Source organism: Varroa destructor, unplaced genomic scaffold (genome assembly GCF_002443255.2).
Source record: "Varroa destructor unplaced genomic scaffold, Vdes_3.0 BEIS01000004.1, whole genome shotgun sequence".
Taxonomy (NCBI): Eukaryota; Metazoa; Arthropoda; class Arachnida; order Mesostigmata; family Varroidae; genus Varroa; species Varroa destructor.
The window spans coordinates 31987736-32007902 of NW_019211457.1; the positions used below are offsets into that span (position 1 = coordinate 31987736).

At 44.8% G+C, this 20167-nt stretch overlaps 1 protein-coding gene across 12 annotated transcripts in view; it reads right to left on the reverse strand.

Moving 5' to 3' along the window:
• Positions 1–20167, reverse strand: part of LOC111250466 (cell adhesion molecule Dscam1-like) — a 306297-nt gene that overhangs the window by 134242 nt on the left and 151888 nt on the right. For 9 of the 12 annotated variants that reach the window (XM_086988683.1, XM_086988682.1, XM_086988680.1 and 6 more), the window contains 3 exons: positions 18143–18265; positions 12930–13094; positions 11046–11204 (listed from right to left, as the gene is read on the reverse strand). In XM_086988683.1, the coding sequence (XP_086844809.1) occupies positions 11046–11204; positions 12930–13094; positions 18143–18265 (447 nt within the window). The remainder of the gene's footprint in view (positions 1–11045; positions 11205–12929; positions 13095–18142; positions 18266–20167) is intronic. The other 3 variants (XM_086988687.1, XM_086988684.1, XM_086988686.1) reach the window with 1 other exon arrangement.

A 20167-nucleotide genomic window follows, 5' to 3' on the forward strand; every position in this document is an offset into this window, starting at 1 on the left:
GCTTTACGAGCGGGGTGGGTGAGAGCTAAGTCAGAGATAGAAGAGGCAGAAACTAACAGCGGGCGAGGTAATGAAGAAATCCTCAGGCAAGTCTTTCTTCAACAAATTAAAAGAAAAAGCCAGTACTCTGCATTGGGTTGAGGGCAGAAGAAAAAGACAAACACAGAAAACTGGACCGCGATGAGCTTTTCTAGTTAGAAAATGGTTCTATTTTGGGTGTAAGACGTTAGTGAATAGCTGTGCAACTTTCTTCTTTACTTAGGTTTACTTGCCGAAAATGGAGGACGGGAGAGGCAAACACGTTCGGTTATTTCGAAGCGATGGATGAGGTCAACTGGGTGCTTTGTTTGCTCTTGATGTTGCAGTTGATGGTATAATGGTGCCGGGTTAGAAGGAGGAGCGGTAGCGGAAAATAAGTGGAGCCGTAAGGACGAAGGACGAACTCCGATGCGAGAGTCTGTGATGAAATCTTGATACGACGATAGACACAAGGCCACGTCGACAATGAGTTGGTAGCAACGGCCAGCATCTCTAGATAGCGTCCCTCTTCGAATAGTTTGGTCAATATGACATATAGTCAAGAAAGACCGTTACATTATAATTAAGACGAATACATTCTCGATGATCTTGTTAAAAACAGCGTCATAAACACCTCATCAGCATTAGTGCCCCTGACGAATCGTCGAAAGCATTGGTAACGCAGGTTCTGCGACCGTTATGGCCTATTTATAAGCAGAATAGTTATATATTAGACCGCATTTTTAGGCAACGCTATGACATAGCACTGCGCAGGCGTTATTTCGTATCTATACTGTTGTGTTATGACAAATTTGTATCTATTTACACAACTCTGCTACTACCCCTCCTATTTTATATTTTTCTCTTTTTAAGCACCGCAGAGACAACGTTCTTTAGCTATTATTTTATTACCAAATTTTTTTAAACTTTGTTTTATTAAACTAAACTGTTCACTGCGCCAATGTTCTTAAAGTTTAACATTTCACCGATATTTTTTAAGAAAAAGAGGGGAGGCAAGCAGTAAAAGAGTTAACACCGACAAACCCAGCCGCGCGCTCTCATTTCATTTCGCTCGTGATTATGATAAGGGAGAAGAGACTCTTTGGCGTTCTGGCATCGTCTGAGTCTGAATCTGAAACGACCACCACTGGCAAACGAATCCACGTCATTTGGCGCAGAAATAACGCCACACTTTCTTTCCACTCTGTAATGGTTAACTGGTCGTTCGCCTCGAAAGGTTGCAGAGGTCCCGGTCCGTACGACTCTTTCCGGTTTCTGCTTTCCATCGATGCAGCCCGCGGAGATTGGCGCAGTCAGCCGCAGCAAACGCGGCAGGGCCAGTCGAAACGGCGATGTGAGACGGTTATTGGATCGTCATTTCTCGAGTGATGACCGAAACATTTTGTGTTCTTCACTTCTCCCATCATCGGTAGAAGCGCTTTCATTGCTCCCGTCGCCCATAGCTGCCAACGGGTCTCCCAACAACTTTCTCCACCTCACTCTTTCCATCGTTCTTTTGCGCTCAATCGTCATCGCCTGGTGGTGCCATCGCCGCCGCGTCGACCAAAGCAACTCTCGCTTCTGCTCTCCGAAAAAGAGCTCAGGTACCCTGATGTTACTGCTGCCGTAGCAGTTCTGCGGCCCCAACTGCCTGGACGGCAGCCTGTAAGAACGACTGGCAGAGATCGCGATCGAGGCCACTTTAACAGGGCCCAATGGATGGAGAGACCGAACGGTCTGACGGCCAGGAAGAAACCGACAAGTGAACGAACGAACGAAGGCCAGAATAACGAAAGCTTTTCGTTTTCACTGCTGTCCTGAGGCTGACCACTGCCACGAAATCGCTTGCAGGCACGTTTCCGGACGTCCCTTTTTCTCGGCGTGATGATTCATTGGACACCCGTTTTGTCGTCTGCTTGCCCGGTGTTCACAGCCCAGGGCAGGCGCAGAAGGGCCGAGGGGTAGACACGCAGTTAGCCGCCGAGGTAATCGAGGCCTAAGGCCCGTTGCTCTGGTTGTCGCCGAGGCTGGCAGCATCGATGATGGTCACAGTGGTGCAATTTTAAATGGCTTCAGTTCTTTAGTCGCTCGATGTGTAACCCCGCCAAATATGCAGTCATAGTGCTATTCCTTGGTGCTATCCTGTGTCATGACGATGGTCTTCAGCGACAAACACTGCTGTGTTGGTGATGAAGGTAAGGAAGACAATGACAGCAACAATAACAAATTTACTGGAGTTTCAACACCGAATTGCGTACTACGTGAGGGACGCAGATTAAGAACTCATTACGTAAAGATGTAAAAGGTACATGTGAAATTTTGGAAGAGCTAAAACTAGCGTACTTACAGAAACAAGGTTTATATTTTATGTGTACTTGTATATGTGATAGCTAGGGCGGAAAGTATACAAAGTGGGAAATGCCACAGAAAATTTAGAAAGTAGAGTATACACATCAACTGTGATCAATTCTTGTGGCATACTGAATAAACACAGCTAACTACGTTCAATAGATAGGGCTTTCAAGATGTTCCAGAAATACACCATGGCAGAGATTCATTTCTCATATGCGTGAGATTAACTTGATGAAGTTGTTGCAGTCTCCATGTTTGCCATCTGCTGTAATTAAGTAGGTACACAACTAGTAGATTTCATACAAAAAGATACTACTATGCATGTGAGATCTAAGAGAAAAAACACGAATAATGTTTGCCCACTCTTAAACTAGAGAAACAGGTTGTACCCACCCTAAGGGTCTTCGGCATGTTACGCAGAAGTTCTAGGAACCTTGCCAAAGTATCATCTATCGCTGTCTTAACAAAACGTTGCTCTGTGCCTTGCGATGCCCCATAACTTAAACGTGACGCAATCAGAGTTAAGGAAAAGTTTATGTTCAGAGCGCCAAATGTTGTACCAATAGTTTGTTGGTTAATTTAGCCGAATTATACGCACTGACACATATACCTAAATCAAGGCTCTGCTACCCGTGGGGCTAGCATATCGTTCACCCATCACAATTACGTAATCGTACATATAATAGAAAAAATTGTGCAGTAATGAAATAGAACTTCGTGCTGCGCTATTCATCCCTGAACAACGACTCTGCTTCTACGGTATGGCATCTACAAAACGTTGATTAGATTTAATGAGCTGTTTTTCAACGCATACAAAACCTATTATAACGGACGGAGCCGTCCGTCCCTCCTATTCAGGTCGTCCAACATACCAACGGTCGTTGAAGATGAGTGGCAAATCCCAGCTAAAATATTGCAAGAAAAGCTATAACAAACTCCGGAAATGACTCACTCGCGATACTCTGCCATGCCTAATGTCCTGAATGTGTGACGATGTAGTCATAACCGTCTCACTAGCCCTTCTGTATTTCATCTGCTATTACTGGGAAAAGTTTGCTGATACCCAAACTGCTAATCTCTGTACACGTCTAGAACCGTTTCGTATATAAATACGAAGCAGTTACAAGCTCACATACCCAGCTTTAGAGCCGCGGTAGCCACCTACAACAATGTAACGATATGGAACACGTTCTCGTTCTCATTATGGGTGCCAGCCATTGAATCAGAGGGAAACTCTCGCACTCGAATTCGGTTGCAAAAGGTGCTTGTGAAATTCCAGCGCTGACCAGCTGAGCTCTAAGGGGCATCCTTTCATGGGGCTTGGTAATGTGTGCTTGGCAAGCAAGTGAAGCAGATCTCCATTCCCTACGCACTCCGTTACGCTATTCTCTTGTCCAATGTGCTATGCATCCAATGTTCGCTCGATATGTTTAATATAAAGTACTCATCTGGTGATCTTGCCGCTGGCTACGGCTGGACCTGTGCTTTACCAGCCACTTCGAAGTCGAGAACGCGGCTGTGGCTCCCGGCTCCATCTTACCCCCATCGTACACTGTGTTTGGTAGCAGTCAATGTCCCGACTCCCTAACCAGCCGTCGTATTAGCATATTCGCTATTCATGGCGACATCATCTTTCTTGTTATTGAACTATGAGAGAATCCTCCTCTTTTTTGAGTCGCTTCGGACTGCCTACGTAAGTTCCTTTCTCTCTACCGTGATCATTCTTTTCAGTTTTTTCTCCCTCTCACTCTCTATGACTTCCCCATCGTCCGCCACTTGCAGCTTCAACCAGTTGAACAGATCGAAGCATAACAAGGGCAATAAAAGAAGTCCATACAAAGTTTGCACTGGTTCCGTTCGTTGTGGATCTCCGTCCGGTCAACTACACGGATACGGAGTAAATACGAAAGCTTCGCCCCTATTCTCGGCCCGTCGACCACATGTACGGACCTGTGGTGTGAACGCGATGCAAGTACATATGTGGCTGGATCGGTGAGACTGTGCCATAGATAAGAACTGCAATGACTTATGAAGAACAACACACTGACGGCTAAGGACAGAGAAGAAGGGGGGCGAAAAGCTAAAGGAGGATGCAACTGCGGAAAAAAAGGAAACGTCGTTGCCGTAACCACGATACCACCATTATCGAGAGGAAAACGTTTGAAAGCATTCATGGGGAGCCAGCTAGTCAGTCAAGCGACCCGGTGATCTTCGCCCGAGCGGTTGTAACATACTGTGCCGACAGAAACTTTTTTTGTGGTTCGACATTGTCTCTACAACAATTGACTCCACTGGATATTCCACTCCACCACTTCGCTCGAGAAACAACTGGAGAACGTCTCGCAACAAAAGATACACTGTATTTTGAACCAAGCACTCGGTACTGATGATCACTTAGAACAGTTTATATGTGTTATACGCAAATAAGCGTTGGGTACCGTTGGCAAGTGTTGTAATTTGAGGGATTACGACGAGACTAATACCATAATTATTATTATTATACCGCGGGCTTACCGTAGAATACAGGGCTGTTGGTCGTTAGGGGGAACGATCCATCACGATAATTAGATCAGTTTCGGCTTTGCTGTTTTAGGAAAAGTTTTGGCTCCCATATAATGTTGTCGTAATAGAAATGCTTATACTTTATTATCACCGTTGAGGCCAAACAAGTCGGGGCCCAAAGTATTGAATGTGCAAGAGCTACATATTTCCGCACAGCTGAGCACGATTTTTTTGTGAGTTTTCACGAGCGTCTGTGACAAGTTTGAATTTAAGTAAAGATACCAATCCACAACCTGGTCCACCTTGCGTTATCGGTGGAGTGTGAAACGCAGTCAGCTTTCCAGTCCGTGAACGACGACTCGAGCCCCTCGTTTGTATGAGTCAAATTTACCCTGTCCCACCTCGGTAACACACGATGGAGGCCATTCAGAAAGAACAACAGGTACGGCATCGCCGGTAAGGGTAGCTAGGGCGGTGGCAATGAGACGTAGCAAAAGCAATGTTCACCACTATCATGAGGTAGAGAATTATTTCCTCACGTACTTCAGTTTTCAACGGCTCTTGCCCCAGGCTGTTCTCCTTGGGCTAAGTCTCTGTGTTCTCAACATAACCTCAAAACCCTGTCGCTATTGAACCCCCGTCTGTAAACAGAGGAATGATAGAACAAGTGAGGACGGTGCTGAAAATCGGGCGACGAGACGTTGTTGGGGTAACAATGTGCACATTTCTCCATCGTCAACGTTCAATACGTTTTATCGTAAACTCCTTTTTGTTCGGCTCTTGGTTGAATCTGCAGCGCCAAAAAACGGGTCGAAATCCATTTCTCCGGCTGGTTTGAGTTTTAACGATAGAATTGCTCCGTCGTTGTTCTGCAATCAAATTCGTATATGAGTATAGAGATCCTGAGCACCAGGGTTGCGCGCGGTGCGACCAGGTCTCTGAACTCTGAATGTCCGTTCCGGCGCCCGAGTTCCGTCGCTCGTATTGTGTACGTTATAAGGTGGCATCTCGACATACTTCAGTCTACTAGCTAGACGCCAGAGCGTCTCCGTTGATACCGTCCTACGGTGCCCCGCTGTCACAACATTTAAAGCAAGATAAGGAGAACCTAATGGATAACGGCGTTACCGGAAGCCATAGGAGCCAGCCAGCTACCCTTACGAAGCAAATGCTTACTTTGTGTTCCCACCTTTGTTGAACGAGCTATTGTTGCTGTTAATATTATGATTTTGTAAACAGCAATGTCTACCTGCATCTAGCCACAATGGCAATCAGGTCGGGTGCAAGCATTTGGTAACGGACAGCAAGATAGATCAGACAGCTCCTATGCAGAAAAAGCGGAGCACCCTTGTCCACAACAACGGCTACACTGGTACGCAGTTCATCTGTTCATTTAGCGTGCTACAGATCAAGAACGGGCTAGAGCTTACGGAAGCTGACGGCGGCGCGTCCAATAGCTCACGTGTCTTATTTGCAGTTTCTACAATTCGTGTGATATGACAGCTCTCGATAGTTTAGAAAACTACTTCCACCTCGATTAACTGTTAAACAAAAAGTACTTGGGAGTTGAACAAGCACAGCTTGTCTATACCTTAACGCGTCTGGGACATGAAACGATGTTGGGCCGGCGAAAAAAAACAAGTTAGAGCGTTTTACTGGAATTTTAGTTTATGTTGAATTTATGTTCTGAGTGTTGAAGGTCAATAAATGTATCGCTTATTTTAGCGTCACTTTGTCAAGAGGAATTTTCTGGGGGTTCGCAGGACAAAATCTAATAATCTCAATTAACTTTTGACAGAGAGGTCGCTGTCTATCAAGGATTTGCGCAAGATTTTCGAACTTTGGCAGACAGAAGCAAATAAATGATTCATCGATCAGAAAAAGTAAATGGAAAATATTGATCTTTAGTTTCCGTAGCCTCAACAATAATCGAAGGAAGTCGTAAATATTCTTGTGAAGAAAATCGACATTTAATTACTAGATTTGCCGTACGTATCTCTCAGAGAAAAAGGGTACCACAGAGCTGCAGCTGTGCGGTAAACCTTGCATTGGACTTTATATGATAGGCATATAATATAAGAACCTAGACATATAATATCGACCGTTCACCTAGTACATAGGTAAGCATAAGTAAGGCGAGATTTACAGGCTTTATGAATTTAATCTTGAAAAAAGATATTCCTACAAAAAAAAAATGCTATTGATGTTCTGTTTACATGTGCTGAATCGTTGCAGATAATCGTCGGTAAATGTTTAAACAATTTAGTGTGAAAAAACTGTCCCAAGATCGCCGGCAACTGTAAAAACTTATAGAGCCTTCCTTCATTCGTCAATTGCTCTTTCCGTTCCGTAGCTGTTTGACTCAGCTCGTTGCACTAATATTGGTATTACTGACGCTCTAACGAGGCAGCACTAAGTAAAGGATTAACAAAACGAGGAATTAGTACACGTTTGATGTAAGCTCTCATGTTTTACGTCATCGGTTACAGAAGCCGAAAAATACTCAGCCAGAAAATTACCAGCGAATGGTTCATTAGTTACCCTTAATAGTATGTATGAACAGAAACATCACATGCTTCAATGATATAACATCGGCGCTTTTAAGAGCTTTAAGAATGTCTGGACATAATAGGACGTATATATTCCAAAGACTTTGTTCCATGAAAGCTCATGTAAGCTAGTCAAGCTAAGCGGGCGGTCTAGTTAACTGTTGCCGTATGGCCGATACCAGCACAATCACAACTTCTATAAAGGCACAGAACACACCTTGTTTCAACTTCCAATCATCTTTAACAAGGAAAATGCCTTTGTACTCTACCCGAAGCAGCTTAGTTTCATTAGGATTTCGCCCTTTTGGCGTATTGACAAGAAAGCCGTTAGAGAACGATTGGGCCTATCTCCTTTTACTTTTTGCCCCTCTTTGCTCCGCTTCGAGCTACGATAAGACAGATTTTAAGTTGAAGATGCGAAAACGAAAGGCGTTTGTCAACCAGCTTGCAATAATGCAAAAGCGGAAAGAGGAATGGTGGTGGGGGTGTATTATCCTTGCACTATCCCGGGGGATGATTGGGTCCAAGATGGCAGTCAGCGACTTCGAACTCAAAAGTTAGAGATAGGAAGTCGTAACTGCGCGACTTGAAAAGCTGAAAAATGATCAAGGAGGTCCTACCTAGCCCAATCAGGACCATAGAGTCAACGGGGCGGAAAACGATCATCTCGGATTCTTCATTCAACGATTTAAACGATTTGTCCATCATCAAATACATCTACTATTCAAGGTATGTAGTGGATTTTTGTAGCAAAGGCTGGTGCGAAGTGTTACGAATGTTACGGAAAAAAAGATATGCAGAATATATACATATACAATAATGGTTGGACGTTCTTAATATGTTGGTTTAGCATATCAAAAAACGGACTGATTTTCTGTGCAATAGAACTCAGCTTGTGTTAAAAGCTTCATCGGTACTTAACAGCTATTCAATACATCGGCCGAGGTGAGCAAGCTGGTCACTGCTAGGCTATATTCAAACTCAATTTGGATTTGGATGCACCAAAATCATGTTGTTATTCTTCTAAAACATGGCGAGAATTTTCTTGGACGTACTTCAATAAAACCAACTCTTTGTGCCTTGAAGGACGCTCACTGTTATTTGGTAATCGTTGTCAATGGCCGTTCTCCGATTTTTTGACGATTTAGTCAATTCCGTCGAATAGTACGAGCTTTAAGCCTGCGAAATTTTACAACTGGCTCAGAGCTGACAAGCAACCAGCCTCAACTGGGAAGTTGCTACTTTTTTTCACGGTTTTATAAGCTCTTATTGCAGCAGGTCGATTCCGTCGGTAGACAGTTAGCAACACAGGTCATGAAGGGGGGCTCGCCCTGGCTATGGTAGCTGGGGTCGCCCAGCTGAAGGTAAACAGGCAGGCGTTCAGACGTGACAACTACTGCTATAATTGTTGCTGTTTCCGGTCCTGCATTTCATCGAAACCCTATCCCTTCTGGTGGATTTCCGAGGCTAAGAAAAACGCTGCTCGACGATGAACGCCAGTTCCAGACTAAGCCAAATCAACTACCTTTATATCAATGAAGTCGTCCGCTTTCTATGGCGAAGTTGACGACGATAGCGACAGTCAGGGAAAACAGACCAACGTACGTGTCTTTGCACAGTGACGTTTCCAAAGATGCCATTCGCTTCGGCTCTGAGCTTTCGACGCTCATTGCTATTGCCGACATTACCACGGACCATCCACTGCGCCTTGTAGCACTCGATTTCATCTCGAAATGGAGTGTGTACAACGCACAGCGATTTCACCGGAGAGCAGGGGAGCCTGCAAGCAGACCAGGGCCGCTACTCACACAGATAGGCCCACAGGCCAGGCGTTTTATGTAGCTAACACTAGCGCTACCTTCTGGCGCCACCGTTGCCACCAAACTACTTTCAGCCCGCGGCTGGTGGCGCTGTCGAATGAATCTTAGGACGGGTAGGCTCTGATCCCTTGCTAGCGTCGAGTTCCAATAGCCCTAGTCTTTCTCTTGGTCTTGCGGCCTTCCTTTTCCGCAGTTCGCCAGATGACTTCAGCAGCTGGCGAGCTGCGACCTGTCAGCCGGTCGGTCCGTCGGTCGATGAAATGGCGGCTTGAACCTCAGGTTTAACCTACTTCCTCTTCCATGCTTTTTCGTTCTAAGCGCTTCGTAGGATCGCTCGGCTAAGGCTAAAGCGCGTTCTCTGTCAGGTCCTTCTCTCGGTGCTTTGCGATCTATCGAGGCGACGGTAACTGTCAAGACAAAGTTCCACGTAAAACAACTGTACCGCAAGAAGAAGCTTACGTAGCTCGAACAGCTCAACACACTCTTTCTACAAGGTTGTATGCTACAAATAGAAAATTAAAATGAAGACCACGTTTGTAGAATCGCTAATATCGCCGGTATAATGTTTATGTACGCCGCTGTAATGTCGATCAAGCAGTACATTATTTACAAGCAGCATAAATTACAAACGTAGAATGACGCTAACATAAATTTTCCTAATGGCTTTTACTATAAATTCAAACTTTGCCTTATATAATTATTTTTTTATATTTTTAGGTATACTGCCGAGTAGAACAGGTAATAATAAACTTGCATTCGTAGTGATTATTATTATTATTACTATTCGTTGCTTGACACAGAATATCAGTAGTCACCAACCATAATAACATTCAGATAAACGAGTGTGTGATTCTAATGGGCTATATATTCATGAAATTGTCAATTATATAACGCACTTAAAAGTACGGTGAAAAATCCCTCAGTCCGCAGGAGCTCAGAGCAGATACGGTATACGTTTCCCCATAATAGGAGACGCACACCTTTAGTACGCTTTCAGAACGCCCCGCATCACTATTAACCCAAAAACGACCATTGGTCGATCGCGTCAGACTATGTCGGATTTCCATTCGCGACGACTAACTACGAGGTCTTTACGAGCTAGTTATGCAACTCACATAGAAGTTAGACAGTGCCGAACTTCCAACGGCGTCGACTAACCACGAGGTCCTCAGGAGCCTGTTGTGCAACTCACATAGAATAATGTATTTCGCGTTTACTTCCTTTCTCTGCTAAACAGACTACCTATGCTAACCCACTTTTAAGTATAGTAATCTACTCTTCCGCCGCATCTACAACTCATACTTCCCAGGCCGTTGGCCAGGCCAGTGGAACCAGGCGAAAAGAGAAGGGTGACCATCCCGCAAATTTTCTTCTTTTTGCTTCTTTCTTTTTTGATTGCTCTAGGTAAGGTCGACGAGGCGTTCATTTCGTTCAACGTCGTTGGTGCCCCTAAGCATGTAATGGTCGTCACCGTTAAACGTCAACAGAGCAAGTAGCTGGAAGCTCTAAAGCTGTGTTAGGTATCGCGTGCTGAATCTCTAATGTAATAACGACTTGCTAGTCAACCAGCTTACTGGAATTGAATAAAGAGCATCAGATCAATTAGTTGCCGCCCTAATAGAACGAAGCTCATGTGAATGCGAGACGCTGAACACATGTTCAACCGTTTGGCTTGCCCCTGAAGCCGCTATAACGGCCACTGATGTGGTCATTTCTACTACTGATGACAATATTTCGAGAATGTGCTGTGTTAATGGTGATGATGAGTCAGTAAGGGGTGTTTGTGCATAGAACGATGACTCACCAGTGACAATCACTTTGCCCCAGGCCTGAGACTCCATCTTCTCGCCAGTGATCGAGTTCTCCACAACGCAGCGGAACCGGCGACGTTCGTCCGCTCTCGTTACGCCCGAAATAAGCAGCAACCCATTGAGGAACGCCTGGTAGCGGGGCGTACTGAATGCTGCATGCATAAAGTGGTAAGTAGAGTTATTTTTGAGCGACAGAATTGGGCCCGATATCCAGTCAAGTGTTGAAGCGTACAGCGAACGATGGTCATTAGAGGCCGACGAGGACCCGACAAAACAAAGGACATGAGAAAAAATTGGTGTTAGAAGATCAATGATGGATCGAGTAATTGGTCAGAAAGTGGCTTTATTTACATCTATATATGCAATATATTGGTCATATTGAATAAGTGGTCAAATTGAAAATTTTTCATATACTTCGTTCGTGAAGTCCTATTTAAAAAAACGACTTTGCAACAAATTTTCCGCATAAGCTACAAATCTTATTTTTGGCAATCATGTTCATGCAATATCACCACTATCCGCTGCGATTGTGGCTTCGAATCAGGACACAAACAACTCACTAGTTATTTTAATATATTTTTTTTAATCTGCAATGAACATTTTAGCAGGCATAAGCGTACTAAAGTGTCGTTCGAGTGTAATATATAAAAAAAAAATCAACTGAATCAAATTTTAAGCTGGTAGCGGGTCAAGAGCTTAAAAAATGTGAAGGCTCAAAACGGCCAAAAAACTTAAAAGATGGAAAATGGTCTCAACCAACTAATTCTATCTGGACGGCCTCGTTGCCAGTTTGTCCACTACTTCCTGTATAAAAAAAACCTAGGTGTATTAAAAACTGGTTTTTGAGTTATTCCGGCGAATTTGTGAGCCTGTAAAATGTAGACTCTATGGAGAATTGTCGGTCTGTACCATTAGTGTCTCCCTAAGAAATTTCAGAAGGCTTTTCTGTGCGTATAATATAATATAATGCAGACCCTGTGTCAAACAGTGCGAAGAAGTTAATAAAGAGATTCACAGAAAATAGATTACTGAATAAAAAGAAAATTAAACTGCTTTATATGGCTATATTTCCAAGTTTACAAGGCCTTTAATCAAACGACGGGTTTATAGTCAGATTCTCACCAATATCACGTCAAAGCATTCGGTCCGTGATGTACTTACTTAGGGAAACAAAGCACCTGTATCTGCATCTGTTCATATAATACCCTCGTTCAATTGTATTCCGTATCGCGTTATAAGCGCACCATAAATCGTCTGTTTATATAATAGCTGTTTATGTTGGCTAGCTAATCAGGATTGAGGAGAGGCAGTCAGACCGAACGTGAATAGTGGCGTTACGCCTGTGGAACTTCACGTAGACTAGACTATGCATTGAGCTGGTAACTCGCCTGAAGTACTTGCACGAGCTGTAGACGACGAGCTGAAAAAGGTGACTCATTGGGAAACCTATTGCAGCCTCTAACTTCGTCAACGTTAGCAGTTGTTGTGTTTAAAGATCGATAAGCGAAAACGGCTCTCCTCCTAGCCTTTAGCACTGCTGTGAATTGTCGCCCGCGCCCATCAACATTCCAGTCATCCGTAGCTACAATCCAACCGGTTCATCGAGTATAGTTATGTGTGTTTCATGACGCAGGTGGGATTGTTGTAACGGCACAATGGCGAAGCAACATAAACATTGTCTTGCGAAAACTTTAAACCTTTAGAAGCCTTTTTACCCTGTAGTACGACGGACAAGTTTATGCGCTGCCCGTTCTGTGTATTGTAGTGTATTATGTTAATAACAATAGTCGCTTTGCGAACTTGCCAAGAGACGATGGTCCAATATGTGGCGAGTATATGTATTTACAAGTACCTATATTTTAAAAGTGAGTACATACATTTGGCGTTTGATGGAACGATCGTCATATCGTCATCGGTCGACCAGCCCGTTATGTTGGCCATCTGCCGCATCGCCGGCGGGTGTATGAGGCAGCGAAGGATAGCGGTGCCGCCTAGGTTGGCGATGCTGTCCGTTACGCTCACCTCGATCGGCATTTTCAACACTGCAATAAGAAAAAATTACATAGTTAACGCCTGCACAATTGCCTCCATAAGGAAAATGTATGCATATCGCTTTATTTTCTACATTTATCCTGACTGTATGTTCTCATTCTTACACACATCCTGAGAATTTAAGCGAGTGTATGTGTGGATCTAGTTTTTTCTAGCACAAAACAAATCGTGTGCCTATGCTCGCTCTTGAGCCTAGGCCCTACCTCACATTCGGTTTAGAGGAAAACATGTTGATAGTGTAGCATTACCGAGGTACATTTCTGACTAATACATCTATTCAGTTTCTTTACTGTCCCGAACGATATTTAAACACATGCGTTTTTACTTATTTGGTACAAGGCGAAGCATCTATGGCCTGCACGAATGCAGTGCACTGGTAGGGGTTTTGTCGGTGTGTAGCAACGTTGATCTCCATGAATGGATCGATCTTGCCTACATGCCCCACCTCGACTTCCTCCTACTTAGTCGCCGTTGCCATACAGCCGGCCAAACATGCGTACAGAGTAAGCAAGATTTCATGCGATTTTCGGAATCCGTTAGGAAGCATATTTGCTGGAAAATGTAAACGAGCTACGGTGGTCGGCGGTCGCGTTACCGCTGCCTGCCCCATTCCGCGGCTAGTCCCTCTTCGCGTCTGCTATTACGATCGCAGGGTTGTCCTATGCATAGATGTCTGACGAAAGCGATTTAGGCTAAGGCTGCTCCGGCCTTTGTTGGCTTGCCGGCAGTGAGCAACGTACAAGCGCCAGCGGACCGAAACAACACCCAACTTAAGAAGAAGAAAAGATAAGGGGATTACACTGCGCTTGCGGCAGCGGCGTGAGCGGCCCTAGCAACAGCAAAAAACATCCTTGTTGTGCCGTGCAAATGAAAAGATTCGCTCTGGTGTAATCCCAGCGTGTGTTAACCCCTACCCTCTTCCCTGGTCAACTAACGTATCGACCGCTATCCAGTCGGTCTCGTTTTCCAAACGCAGCCTCCATTCGGACACCCGTGAGAGAATAAGTAAAAAGAGAACCGCCATCGGCTGTTGTTTATTTCCCTGCTTGGTGGATCGTAAGCCGCTATAAACCAAACGAAAGCAGGAGCGGCGAAGTCCGCTTGGTGGGAACAAGGCAGGAATTCTCGGAGAAGAGAGAAAGATTTGGGGAGAAAGAGATAGTGCCAACCTCGATCAGAGAAGTTTTTCATGTCCGATAAATGGCCGTTCCTCACGCGAGCCGCGTCACAAGCCTCAATCCACGGCGGTTTCGACTCGGCGCGTAGACACGTCGACATTGGGTCAGACGGAGTATACACTAGGTACCTGCTCTGACCAAGCTTCCGCGCCCCTTTTTTCGTTAAACAGATGTTGCGCAAGGGCTTCTAGGGAAAATAAGGTGTCCGTGCTTTTGCGTATGGGTTGACGCAGGCAACGGCAGGCAGCCTTTGCAAGTTGGTGGACCCAGAAGTAGTATATATATATATATATATATATATATATATATATATAGTAGAAACCTTTATTTTCTCTCGGGAACGTGGCGAAGTTGACTAGAGAGACAGGGCCAGATATTTGTGGGATTTTGCCAGTAGGGGTACAATAGAAGAAAATTGCATAAAATGCCCTGATGGCCATTCTTTTTCGACGCGTCGTGGCCGTAATCGTTGGCGGGCATTTCGACGGGGGGAAACGAACAAAAGAGAACAAAGAAGAGAGAGTTTTTTAAGCTTAGGTAAAGTCCTAGACTATCGCCAGGACACAGGCCTCGGCTAGCTCGATAAAGTTCGCCGCTTGGTCGGTCGGCCAACAGAACTTGACGTAAGGGATGGTTATTGGGATAAGGGAAGCAGGTACTATGCTCGGCGGCGACGCAATCGAAGACGTTGCTTCAGATGACGTGTTTGCTTAAACTGAGCTAATATAATATCATAATATATGGGCTAATATAATATAATAATCGGGCTACACATTGCAAGTAAGTAAGCGATAACATAGTCGAAAATAGCTACCACCTGGTCGACAAGTAATTTGGCCAAAATGGAAGTTGAGCTTCGTCACGTTAACCTGCAGATTTTTTTGCGTTGGTAAGGGCCAACGCCAGGAAGTAACCTTGTTGTCATAATGTAAGGAATAGGACTAAAGTCTCATATGTATATATGTATATTAGATTAAGGATAGTACTAGTAACAAGTATGAATAATTCAAGCATACGATTTAGCAAATTCCGGGTGCTCTTTAGTCTATAGGCGTGTATGTTCTAGTTCGATCAACATCAGCTGATTTATTCGCGGAAACGTAACAACGTCATCATCTTACCTACTTTTCGCTGTTCGCCTGCCTGATGATCTGCTTATCTTCTGCCGAGAATTGTTTTTTCGCTTTGCAAGGGAGAGAATACTGCAGTGTGACCCAATTATCTTACTAGCTGAAAGTTTAGATGCGTCTCTTTCTGCGTCGTACAGGCTATTCTCAGAAAAGGTAATTTTCGGCCTAATTTCATCTCCTAGTTCTCGTAGTAAGGCGACACTGTGTTACTGCTGCCGTTAACAGTAACGTGTGTATAAGGGCCCGATAATATCGTAGACCATGTATCGAAGTCTTGCGCAATATTGCTAGCACAATTCATGCGCGGGGCAAAAGATGAATCGACAGGTTTTCCGGAATGTTGTATCGTTTCGACCGAGGCGGCGGTCAGGCAAGTCAGTGATTGCCACACCCTATAGGTCATTCTACGTCTGCAAAAACCACTAGAGAGTAGCCAGCCCTGCTGCTGGTAAGTGTATTTAATTTGACGAGGAAACTCGAACGTTACTGGTTCTCTATATGAGTAATTTCCGATCGAAGCTATCGATGCCACTTGTTGATCACGACCCTTCTCATACCACTTATACCTTCGTAGGCAAAACGGACTGCAGAAATTCTCTATTGCTCTTTTTACTGGTCACAAAGTGATGGACCGAAGCTGGCAGAGGCTCAGCTGATTCGAAGACGTCAATATGTATACTATTTATCCATCGATTATCTTACTTTGCTAGGATATCTATCGTAAATACGGCCTGAACACTGTGCCAGCTGTTATGAAGTTCCTCGTTATTGTGATTGAATCGAGCACAGATACGCAGAAATCTTAGCGTTAGAACCAGACTTCTTGTGACGCCTTACACTCAGTGAGTGCTGAAACTGTATTCAACGGATGTGTAATTAAAGTGTATGTGGATTAAAATACTAGTTGTTGCTTTTTATGACATGGCTTATAATAAGTAGAGTTATTCCCTGTTACCTATATTCATATAACAATCGCATTATTTGATCATTTCGAAGATAACGGAACCCACTAGTAGTTCAGCTAACATTCATAAATCCCCAAACGATATCGGTTTCATACTTGAGATTTTTGCAGCGGTAAAGTAGTGGCGCTCACCGTGTATTGATAATTATCGCATAACAGTTATACTAGATAAAGTTATATTATTGAAAGTTACTGTAACCAAACATATTCGTTGGCAGAACCTTCCATTTGTTGTTTTAGTTCGGGCGGCGCACCATGTATTCTAAGAAACCTAATTATTTTTATATAACTGTTGTTAACTATAATACAGATTAGTATTAAATGCATATATACCCACATGCACCTTAAATTTGTAACTCGCTCTGTAAGTAACGATTAATATGTTAGGCAGCCGACAGTAAGTCTAGTTTACAAGCGTCTTCTCAGTGTCCCTTGCATAGAATTTGCTGCTACTGCTGCTTCTGCTACCAGTGGCATAATGTAATTTACGCAACGGACTGTACGGTGTTGGGGCTTTGGGCCATGCCCACCGCCTTTGCCATCCATCGCCTTGCCTGGTTGGTGTCGCCCTGTTTGCCAGGGTCTTTTTGACGTCGCCCAGACACCCCTGAAACCGGCAGAGGTACAACTTCTAGCCGCCATTTCTCGTCCAATAACGACGCGCCACCTATCATTACCTGGACGCCTTTGGGGGTTAGGGACTTGTCCGCTCCTTTCTTGGCCTATCGGTCTCCGCTGTTATCACTTATTTCGAGATTATTATTATAGACGCGCAAGTATGCGCTCTATCTTACTTTTTCTCTTCGCTCAACAGCTCGTTTTTTCAGTGTGTTGGACCAGCCTTGGCTGTCTCGTCATTGTAAACCCTCTACAAGAAGGTGGACTAGGGTTCTCTCCTGTATGGCAGATAGCTATAGGACGGGTGTGGCCTACTAGGGCTTGTTTTGGTCCGTTCGTTAGTCATGGCGAACAGCTCTTTTGTGGGATTTTTCCCTTTCTCTTTCTACATGTCTTCATTCGGCTGCGTCGTCTTTCTTATTAGAAGATGGGTTTGGACAGCGAAGAATACTATGACGAAGCCTATAATACCGCCAGTAAAACCATATACCTGTATTGTTTGGTTGAGGAGCGCACGATACAAAAAGACTGTTCCAAAGCTCCGTAGGTCCCACAGATCGGCGTGTCCTGTGAACTAATCAGTGTTTCTTATAGGCAGACGGCACATCTTTACTGCACGCTCCTGTATGCACGCTACTTACATTGCAAGTACAAGTTAGGCATTCTGAACTGGGTGCATGATGCTAGCCTAGGCAGGAAAATTTCAGCGTCCATGCAGATGTAATGTTTTTTGAATGCACGTCAGGAGATTTTTAGACGGCCTCCACAAATGAAAAACGAAAGTTTGCCTATTACATAACCGGTTCTTACTAATATTACCGCTTTTGCTTTCGTTACATGCCTGCTGTTTAAAGGTTGGTAAGTGTAGGAACTTCCGAAGTGGGCTATTGTATTTGGGTTTGAGCCCTGCTCCTTGCTAACACCAGTCAGTTTCTTTATAAGCATCTTAATATAGATGTTGGTAATAGGGCTATCATCAACATTGAACAAATTGCTCGCATGGTCGAAGTCTTGGCTGCCGCTACAAAGCGAACGGTAACGGTCTTTAGAGTAAGGCAGGTCTCAAGTTAGTACTGCGCTCATGCTTGAGGTATTAACGAGAAAGCGGTGGCGTAGTCGCCGTGTGACCGGCCAGGCACCGCACTCACCCAGACAATGAGCGGCTTGTCTAGTCAGCGGGCGTCTTGACGAACTCGGAGAACTGCCGCTCGAATCTTTGTCCCCTTCTCCATCTAGTTCTTCTTGCTTCTTGTCGGTCCGCTCGACAGAAGCTGCGACGATAGTGAAGACGGTACGCTAGGATTCAGGCCCTCTACGCTAAAGTTGTGCTAATGAGTATGATTCGATTATGTTCCCGCAGTTTCATCTTTGCTAAAGAAGACGGTGCTTGCGCTGCAAAAGAAAAGCTACTAACCTATTTCTTTAGTTTTCACGCTTGTCGCTGAAAACAGCGAAGCAGCTAAAACAGATTTCAACTGGATGATCCACAACGAAAGTTGGACTTATATGTCCGCTGTCGAAACAACAATTTCGTTGGTGTTGTTTATTTGCCACTTTATTATGGCCAACACTATGGTAAATAACGGTAAGTGGGTGAATATGCTCTTGGATACCATACCATGGTTATATGAAACAATGAAGGTCGCTAAAGCAAACACGCTTCTTGCTGCAGTTACATTCATATTAAGATAAGAAATAATTCTGCTAATATCACTGCTTTGTAATTAGCTCTTTAATTGTTTAGTTACCCCTGGAGTACGCTTACTGGAATATATATACATACACTTCTCCCAAACCATACCTTCGTTTTAAGACACACAAACATTTATAGATAAACACGCTCAGTCCCCTAACTTTCGAACAAGTCAAAACTGCCGAATAAAAACATCGACAACGAAAACAACAACGCTCGCAGTGATCTCGAAACATTAATAAACATGCCAACATGGCGTGTATCGTCAAATCTGTATGTGATGTTTCAACCGATGTTAACCTGCTACAGAAGCGGGGGTGGCAGCTTGCCCATTTGAACCCCATCGCAACTCGAACACAGCAGTACAGCAAGTAAAAGCGCCAACAACGCCGGTGATGCCGGCTTTGGAGGCAGGAGCAGCAAGTCCGATGTGTGGCTGAAGAGAAGGGCGAATCGCAATGGGGCAAGCTTGAGATGAGCAACGTTTTGAGATGACAAGAACCGAAGAAGAGGAGTCTGAGTTGTATCAATCCAAAGAGGATTATGACTCTGCTGCTGCTGCTGCTGCTGATACACAAGGTTGTGTCGTGTTCCGACGATGTTGAGAAAAAGGAGGAGGGGATGTAGGGCGTGGGGCAAAGTGGGTTTGCAAGAGCTACGAGGGACACAATATCGCGGGTAGACGGAGAAGTGCCAGGAAGAAACAAGGCAAGCTTTGCGGCGCCGTACAGGACGCGATACGAAGTCAGCTATCAGACCCACCAGCGTTATAGCCCGGCCCTACGCCAGACGAGAAGCACCAAGAGCATTGGTGCAAAGAGAAATCCTGAATAGAGCCAGCAAGCTTGCTGGCAGAAAAAGATGGGCAAACGACGAGAAGTGGGTGCGTGAGGTTGAAGTGAAGAGAAAAAAGAAGCAGGCTTCACCAGAGGATCCGAACAACCGCCGCCAGCACCGCTGCTCATGAAGGCCGACGGAAGATCAGGGGTAGGAAAAAAGCAGTATGAGACCAGGCTGGATAGGAAGGAAACGGAAACCTTCGCTCGAATACAGTCATGACACCGGCAAGGAGCTTGCTCTTTCTGCTACTGCCTGATGGACAGGCGGCGAGAATGTAGTGACGGACGGCTCTCCCGGGTTGAGCTGCTTCCAGCAGTAACGGCACAGCTGTATTATAGAACATCAGCCTTCAGTGGTGCTCCATAGCTGCCACAACTACTGCTGCCGTACGAGAGGAGCGACTGCGGAAGAAGCGAATGAGAGAAAGAGGTTCAGGAAGATGACATGATCCGATTTTGAAATAACAACATCTCAGCTTGCCGCTGCTACCATTTTCGCCGCCGCTGCTTCTTTTCGCAGTTAGTCCCCTCTGCTTCGACTCTCGGGCTCCGTGTCTGCGCAGGCGAAGCCCCCTAGGTCCTCAAAGCCCGTAACCAAAAGTGCCCCGCCTGGGTTTACTCTGTCCGCTTGACAGACAGCG